The 9,772-nt window shown below is 31.4% G+C and overlaps 1 protein-coding gene across 1 annotated transcript; it reads right to left on the minus strand.

Moving 5' to 3' along the window:
* Positions 1–195: 195 nt before the first annotated feature.
* On the minus strand, positions 196–920 carry LOC105958729 (ethylene-responsive transcription factor 1B). Its single transcript, XM_012982737.2, has one exon. It carries the CDS (start codon positions 822–824, stop codon positions 273–275), a length of 552 nt encoding a protein of 183 aa, XP_012838191.1. The 5' UTR covers positions 825–920; the 3' UTR covers positions 196–272.
* Positions 921–9,772: the final 8,852 nt, after the last annotated feature.

Here is a 9,772-nt window from a genome sequence, read left to right on the forward strand (position 1 = left end):
GATGGTTTTCAAGAGACTAATTCAACTTCAATAGTACTATTTCTTTGTTTCTTGGAGAGAGAGAGAGAGAGAGAGAGAGAGAGAGAGAGAGAGAGAGAGAGAGAGAGAGAGAGAATATCTACTTTTATTTACCAAAAAAAAGGGTTTACCTTCTAGAAATTATACTTAGAGACTAATTAAAACTAAGATATCATGTTAATTAAGAAGAAGACTTCATTAGAAAAAAAGAAATTACTTACAAGAACAAATGAAATTAAAGAAATTGTTGATGTTCACTCACTAGTACTCGAACTCTCAGATAAAAGCTCATCCAGCAAATCAGATCCCAAATCCTCGAAAACCACGATATCATCTTCACTAACTCGTTTCGTTTTTCGCTTTTGTAATTTCGTCGAAGCACTTACAATTTTATTCGACTCCTTCAGCGCTTTCGCAGGCGAAAAACCCTCCTTGCAGCTGTAGTTCATCTTCTCGAGTGATTCCACAACTTTTTCCAACGGAAAATTCAGCGGAATCGACGGGCCCCGCATCGCGAATGCAGCTTGATCGTACGCTAAGGCCGCCTCTTCTTCGGTATGGAACGTTCCGAGCCAAACCCTAGCTCCATGCCTAGTGGAATCTCGTATCTCCGCTGCGTATTTTCCCCACGGCCTCTTTCGAACTCCGATGTACCGTCTTTTACTTGCCTCGGATAGAATTCTTGAAGATTCGATTATTTCTTTATTCGAATAACTAGAAATAAACGAAAGGGTTTCGTCTTCTTCTTGCTTGAGAGGTGAAGAATCCATTAATGGGCTTGTAAGATGTAAACCCTTTTGGGGCATAGGTCTCTTTAATTTATGTATTTGGTTGGTAATGAAATTTAATATTCTACGACAGATAAGATGCCCTCGTTTAATTTCATTATAATATATAAAAAAGGTTTGAGGATTAAATGATTATTATATATAGTTAAATTATGAAAATTAACATATATATATATATATATATATATATATATATATATATATATATATATATATATATATATATATATAGAGTGCCTGATGACCTGAGAGAGCGTGCAGCAGCAAAACATTTAAAATATTTTTTTGCCAAATTACGCCAACCCAGAATTATGGTTAAATTATGAAAATATAATCTCCTGTGTGGATAATTACAGCTACCTCCCTTAATTATGTATCATATTACGAAAATATCCCTCCAGATGTAAATTTTGGGATGTTAATTCGGAAAACTGAACCAAAATTTCGGTACGCCAATATTTCATACCGATTATCGAACTAAATATACGTTTTGATTCGGTAAATAACAGAATTACATAAATTGTATGTAAAAATATATAAAAGGAGAGGGTGGCTATAATTACCCAAACAATAGGTGTTTTTTCTCGTAATTTGGCCATACCTTAGGGGGTGGCCGTAATATGCCCTAAAACTAATGTATCTGTAAATAATAGGGTAAATAGGAGTTAACCGCGTGTGTTGTGAACTTCGAGCACAAAGTTCGGACTACAAGGAGGTCATGTGCTTATATTAAAAATATAAGGGAATCATGTGCACAAATCCCATACCACTCGGGCTAACTGCTATTTAACCTAAATAATATTCTGTGAATGGTTGGTTTTTTGGATGCTGAATAAAATGAATTATGATTAATGTTATTATGATGTTTTGTTCATGTTTTTTTGAAAGTTTTGTTATATGGTCTCCATCAATTATTTGCTTTATTATTATATGTTATTTTCAAAACTTTATATGTGGATTTCAATTGAATACCTCAAAAAGTTTACATCAAGTTGCTACTTAGAATTATTTGAAGTGGTTTTATGGTCCATACATACATAGCATGATGATCTTCTTATGGTAGACCAAACACTATGCACTAATTGCGACATTGTTTGTATTCTTTAATATTGTCCACAAAATAATAAGGCTATGTAGAGTGCCGATTCTGACCACAGGTGAGAGACCGTCGCCTTGGGCGCCCCAAAATAATGTTTCGTACTCTTTATATGTACTAGTCATAGTATTAAATGGTATTTAAAATATATAAATATAGTTCAACAATTTGAATAACCATAACTATATTATTTCATATAGTATAAGTATTGGTTGGGAATTTTTATTTATTCTTGCATTTGACTGGAATGAAATGTCTTAGACCAGTTAAAATTAATTAGATATTGAGTTCTTCTAGTAATTTTTATCTATTTTAGGATTTTAACTTTTTTCCAGCAATCTTTGCATTTTTTAATAATCTACATTATCTAAATCTAACTTCAAAGAGTTTCGACAAATTGAAATATATATATACTATATTTAAACAAATTTACATAAATATACTTGTTCAATAATATTTCTATGACTATTTAAAACAAAAAATCGTGGTTCTGTCCCTGAATCCCGTAAAATTTTGATTTAGCTTAATTTCATCAATATATTAGTCATATCTTCCACAAAATTCTTAATTGTTAATCAAATATCTTGTCCAGTCGTTCTCCTTAATGAATTAATGTGTAAATTATACAATACAAATAGGGAGTCATTTTTACAAGTTCTTTAAACTCGCCTAGGGTCCCCAATTTCTCAAAAACAACCCCCATTCTGTATCATAAGTAGGTTGGACATTAATCGAATGAACTGGAATCGATTGATCAAGAACTTGCGTCATTAATTTTGTTCCAATTTTTTTCGGAAAAAAAAAATTAAGAAACTAGAATTTCGAAAATGGAAATGAGGAAACCTATTCGAAAATCGAAAAAGTATCGCTTCACAATTGGTGGATCGTAAATCAAGATTTTCAAATTTTTTTATCTATCTCAAGTAAACATATGGGGCGATTAGCGAAAATTCACTCAAATGTATTTTCTTTAGCAATAAGGGTAAAAATGTCAAATCACATGAAAAATGTAAAAGTAATTAGAAATACAAAAGTGAAAGTGCCACGTGAGCATAGGTCAACGAATTCTAAAAGAGTGGACCAATTTAATGCATTTTGACGTTCAAATAAGTATTTTATACGTTGGATACAGTCTGATAGTTAAATTAAATTTTAACCTAAACTCACATAGACACATATCGAGCTCTCAAGCTCACGTCTCGAGACTCCTCCTCGAATTCATAACATATTTGAATTCGAGGTGTTCGTGATAGGAAATCATATATATTCGATTCCTCGAATTCATAACATATTTAAATTCGAGATGTTCGTGATAAGAAATCATATGTTCGATTCAAGAACAAGCTTTTAAGCCCTTGAATCAAAACTAGAATATGGGAGAAGAATCAGGGGAATTACGGAGATTGTAGTCCGCTTTCGTTTGATAATAAATTTATTTGTTTCCTATAAAAAAAAAAAAAATATATATATATATTAATAAACCTTTTTTCCCCTAAAAGAAAGAGTGATTTTGTGTGTCCCCAATTCGATACGCATATGAAATTTTGGGGGTTGTCGCTTTTATTTTTGTCGTCTTCCGTCGGCGGATGCCACCTATATTATTATTATTATTATTATTAATTATTATTGCTTTATGAGGAAAGGGGTCCAATTAGAACATAGCCAGATAATAATTTAATGTATATTATTTATATTTGAAAAAAAAAACATACAACTTTGTCGTTCTTATCTGAATGAATGAATCTTTTTTACATAAAAGAGTGTAAAAGTTTTATATCCTAGTACTTATATTAGTATTATATAATTCTATATTATATATTAATAGCAATAAAAAGGAGATTTCCAACGTAAGGGTTACTATTTGTTATTGACTTGGGGTTGTGAAATTTGAGGTTGAAACTTTTGTCAAACAAACTTGAGGATCACTCATCATTAAATCATCTATGTGTAAATGTTAATTAATATATAATTCCAGGGAAGGTATAATTTTAATTTTACAATTTCTAAGCATTAAAATTTTGTTACATTTATAAATTAAAAAAAAAATTCTATGAAAGTATATTGATGATGCTAGGATTAGATCACCTTGAGCAGTGAGGTAGAATGAATTGGAAGAGCAGAATGGATCACTGGCTCACGAGCTAGATGATTCTGAGACACCTTGATATATGATCTTGAGGGTCCTGCAAACAGAATACACGTAATTTAAGCCGGGGTTGATCCGACAGAAACCCCTCCAACGTTCAAGTCGGACGCGTGGATAATGGAAATAGTAGAACTAATATTAGCAGTTGTCTTGCTTGAATTACAACGTACCTTAACAAATGAGTTAAAACCCTAATTTATACCTCATTAATCGAGATGAAGTTATTTTGTTGGGCCAAAATCTTATTTAAAAGTATTTGAACTTTCATTGTAGTGGTCTTTTAAATTGGACTTGTAACCCTTATATAAATAAATCGTATGCCCATGGGTCGGTCCAAATAGTGTATATATATTTATTAGATATATATTTATTAAATTTATACTTATTAAATATTGTATTTAATAAACTACGATAAATTTATTATCAATAAAACATATACATTAATTATTATTTTTTTGAAGATCTGAGCAGATTGAAGGGTCCAGAAACATGGAGTCACCAAATCAGGGGCATAATTTATGTAATATATCTCACAGGATTTTATGAGGTCACTAAGATTTCATTTTTACCTAAAAGTCAGTTTCATGTCTGAAAATCAGTAGCACGAATAACAAATTAATTTGCACTTTCAAACCATAATAATTCATTCAAATCGCACCACATATTTAATTGTTAAAAGTTAATGAGCTAACTTCATATTTTCATTGCTATTTTTGATGGTGCAAACTACTAAATTAAAATATTATCTTCCTCCATTATTTAACCTAACTTCGAACGCGCATGACATGCAAAAGTAAGAAGTTACTCACTAAATTACTTATAAGCTAAAACAAATCTATACAAAAATCTCATAATTTATCTCTCAACAAATTATTAGATAAGTATATCGTTTATGGTAATTTGTAAAAAAATGTTATTTTTTTCACTCGACGTTGCATGATTAACATAAATAAATAGAAAAAGAAGATTACAATGATTTAACACTTCTAGTAAAATTTGATCTACGTCTTGCGAGACGAAGATCTGACAAATCTTTGTCATAGTTTTATCTTCTTCTCTTTATTCAATTTATGAACTTATAGCTCACAAGAAGCCAAAAGACATTGATTCGAGAGTTCGTTGGTCGAGGAGATGTTATGGTCACCAAGATAGCATCGGAATACAACCTAGCCGATCCATTCATGCGAATACTTTCAACAATCACGTAGATGGACTAGGGTTAAGATTGATAGCCGCATGACTTTAATTTAAATGGTAGATTGTTAGGATAATAGACTAAAAGCCTCAATTTTATCTATGTAAACAATTTATTTTTAATAAAATTTATACATTTTGGTCATTGATAAGAATATGCATATGTGTGTTTGAAATGCATTTAATTAGATATGGATTATTGTGAATCAAATAAATGCATAAGTCTATTATTATAATAGTATTTGAAATATTGTGCTACGGCGCACAAAAAGATCATTTTGAAGGTTAATTTAGAATATATATTCACAATCTAGATTAAATTGAACTAACCATTGTAAAATATTATAGCACAATATTTCACTGATTAATCTTGATCACGGTAAACAGAGAATAACTTTTGTAGTTATGCATGTTTTGACTTATATATTGCGCTAGCACACCCGACATGTGTTGAACATGACAAAGTGAAATAATTGTTTCATCATTAATTAAATATGGAACTACATTATTTCTAGTTTACAACAAATTTGTGTGTGTGTGAAATGCTTACTTTGACAGTTGGCTTGGATTTGGATGAGAATTCAGAGGAAAGCAGCGGCGGACGGCGGAGAGCAGCAGCGGACGGCGGAGAGCAGCGGCGGACGGCGGAGAGATGGGTTGACGTTGGAGAGCAGCGGCGGAGAGATGGGCGGAGGAGAGCAGCGGCGGACGGCGGACGGCGGAGAGCAGCGGCAGCGGCAGACTGCGGCGGCGGAGGCGGAGGGGAAGATTGAAAGAGAGAGAGAAACGAGAAGAAAATCGGAGAAAATGGGGAAAAGGGGATTAGGGCCTGCCTTCTAATTAAATTATTTGCGACGTTTCCTAACCAATCGTCGCCAAGTCAGATTTAAACGAATCTCGTAGCGACGTTTTAAGCTCTTTCGTCGCACACCAAAAAAAAAATTAAATAGGCTTGCGACGTTTCGGTAGGAAACGTCGCTATAGAAAAGCGGGATTTTTTCTATAATTATTTTGGCGACGATTAATACACTATCGTCGCAAATAATAATTATAATTCTTTTATTAAAGTATTTTACTTGCGACGAATCCACTATATTCGTCGCTACTAATAAATATTATTTAATATTTCCTCTTTATTACGCTACGTTTATCCTTATTCGTCGCCATCGCGAAGGTAAAAAATAAATTGCAAAAAATATTTTTCATGCGTCGTTTATACAAAAACGTCGCTACGAGAGTGTTTTATTATTTTTTTTTCCCCTTTGCGACGTTTTATTGAGATTAGTCGCAACATCGCGACGATTACTGTTATGGTCGCGAGATATTACATCGAAATCTTATTTTCCGATATTTTGCGACGTTTTTTAGTCAAAATGGTCGCAAACTCGCGACGATTCCGGAATCGTCGCCAAATAAAACGTCGCAAGTGAGCTGTTTTGACCTAGTGAAATTACTTAATCTCTGAATCCCTAGATAAATAATGCACACATTTAATTGGTGATCTCTACTTTGATTCACAATTGGAGAGATTCCTATATTAATTCAAAGAACCCTAGTGCGTTGGGTAGAGATGTTACGGATTAAAAGGTGAAAATTAATTATTGAAAGGAATTTACATCTCTGAAATATGAGATTGATTAATAACCCTTGAGTTGCTTATGAGATTTTTTTTTTTTTTTTTTTTTTTTTTTTTATGTCAGAAACTCGTTCGAGTGGATTTTATATCCGACATACTCAAATAAGTTAAGCTGGTTAGACTCAAGAAAATATGCCAAGTTAATTTATTTTTTCAGTAAATAAATTAATTGGTAACTGAAATATCTTAATACAAGGAGAATTCAAGTAATGATAAAAATGAGCTTGAAATATAATTTTTAAAATATAATTGAGAGTCATTAACTACTTATACTGAAAAATAAATAATTCTTTAATATTTAATTAAATAAATACTTTTTAAAATTTGAATTTAATTAATTATTAAGTTGCACATATTTTTTTTCATTAGTTCCTATTGTAGCTAGCCCTACGGATTATCTATTTAATTGAGAAAATAATCGATAAAATAAAATTCAACAATATTATATAATGACTTTTTGTGCATAAGTCACTAACCAACCATCTTTATTATTCTAGGTTTAGGGATTATCTCTTTCGCCAATAAGCTCATCCCTTTAATATTTATTATAAATAAAGAAAAACTTTCATGTATATGACAAAATTACCCCAAACCTTTTACACTCAATTCTTAATTGAAACCCCAATTTAATTAACTATGACCACAAAAATTCATTTTTGACTTTTTTTATTCAAAAACTTTTTTTTTCAAAAATTATTTTTTTGCCCCCGATTTTTTGCGTTGGCTTTTCAAATTTTTTTTTATGGTCTGTTTTTTCCGCCGCCGGATTCAGGCGTTGACTTTTTTTAGTGTTTTTTTTTTTTACGCCTGCCGCTAAACGTTGACCATAATTGTGCTGTCATTAACTGTAATTATACTGTCACTAATGGTACATTAACGTAATTGTACTGCTGTTGACAATACATTTATGCAATTGTACTGCCGTTGACAGTACAATTAGGGTCAATGACAATATTATTATTTTTTTGTTATTTTTTTTATTAATTTGTTGACAAGTCAACGTAATTATATTACTGTCGTTGACAGTAAAATAACTGTAAACACAATAATATTACTGTCAACCACATCAATATTATTTTTTTTTTGTTTTTTTTTTTTTTGTTTTGTTTGAGTTATGTACGGAGTAACGTAATAATATTACAATATATTATTGTAATATTACTGCAAACACAATAATATTACTGTGGTTGACGGTAATATTACTGTTGTTATAGTAATATTACTGTCACTCACAGTAATATTAATTCTTTTGACTTTTTATTATGTTTACCTTTGTTGAACGGTCAACATATTAATATTACTCTATTACACAATAATGAGTTTTGTTGTGTTAATATTACCGTGCTAGAGATAATGTAGCAAGATTACTATGTTAAACTGTTGTATAGTTAATTTTACTGTGTTAAACAGTAATATAATTAATATTCTTGTCAATCACAGAAATGTTGATGTTTAAACGGGGGCAAAAAGATGTTAAAGAAGAAAAAAAATTGAAAAAATCAACGACGGAAACCGGTGGCGGGTGAATCAGGAAGGAAAAAAAAAAATCAACGCCGGAGACCGGCAGTCAACGGCGGTGACGGACGAAATTGTCCATAAAAATGTGTTTTGGGTCAAAATTGAATAATTTGGGAAGTTTGGGGTCAAATTCAGGTTAGATTAAATTAAAGGATGAAATTGGAGCATATTAAAATATCAGAAACCATGTGTGGACTTTTTTGTAAAAGAGTTTATTGTCTGGACCTCTTAATGAATAAGTACTCATTCATGGGCTTATTTGTAAAGTGTCCATTATATAATAGTAATAGAATGAACGAAAAATTAAGTCCCCATTGAACTGCAATTTTCGGCTACTATGAGGTAAGGAAGAAAGGGATTTGTTTCCAAGTAATTAATTGCTTGTATAACTCTAATTTCTTATGCTATATGTAATAGATTAGGATAAGAGAAGAAAATTTATGTCCCCCTCAATCTTCTGTTCGGTCGACCCAGTGCAAGAACAAAAGTTTTTTTTTTATTATTATTATCATTTTTCTTGATTATAGTTTTAGTATTATAGAGGAGGAAGGACCCGTTCACGCGCCGAAGCTGAGAAACGAATATGCACACGAAAATATAAGTTACTAAATTAGATTTATTCCACTATAAACAAATCTAATCAAAACATATTAGTACAAAATAAAAACCGGATAAATTAGTACCTCTTACGAATTTTCAATGACTACTAGAAATCATATCGAAACAATCAATACGTGTTTATATTGGAATTTCGCAAAAACTGAGCTATACCCACCGGTGTCCCCTATTTCTCGCCCACACTTGAAATTAATATTCATTTTGTTGGGCTAAAAAGGCCCAATTAAGAATTGGATCTAATAAACTATGGGATTTTTATGCAAAAGTCCCCAACCAAGCATGTTTATTATTCTAGGTTTAGGGAACATATCTCTTTTACCAATAAGCCCATCCCTTTAATATTTATTATAACTAAAGGAAACATTCATGTATATCCCAATATTACCCTCAACCATTTATACCCAATTCTTAATTGTAATCCAAATTAATCAATTTTGTCCATAAAAGTTCAATTTTGACCACAAAAATTCAATTTTGACTTTTTTTTTTAGTATAATTTAATATGCTCCAATTTCATCCTTAACTTAATTTAATCTCAATTTGACCCCAAATTTCACAAATTATTAAATTTTGACCCAAAAATTTTTTTTTTTCAAAAAATATTTTTTTTTTCAAAAACTTTTTTTTTGCCGCCGGATTCCGGCGTTGACCGGCGGTCAACGCCGGTCTCCGGCGTTGACTTTTTTAATTTTTTTTTTTTTTTTTTTCTTTCTTCCGGATTTTTTCGCCGGTTTCCAGCGTTGACCGGCGGTCAACGC

This window comes from Erythranthe guttata, chromosome 11 (assembly GCF_056151865.1).
Source record: "Erythranthe guttata isolate IM_541 chromosome 11, IM_541, whole genome shotgun sequence".
NCBI lineage: Eukaryota > Viridiplantae > Streptophyta > Magnoliopsida > Lamiales > Phrymaceae > Erythranthe > Erythranthe guttata.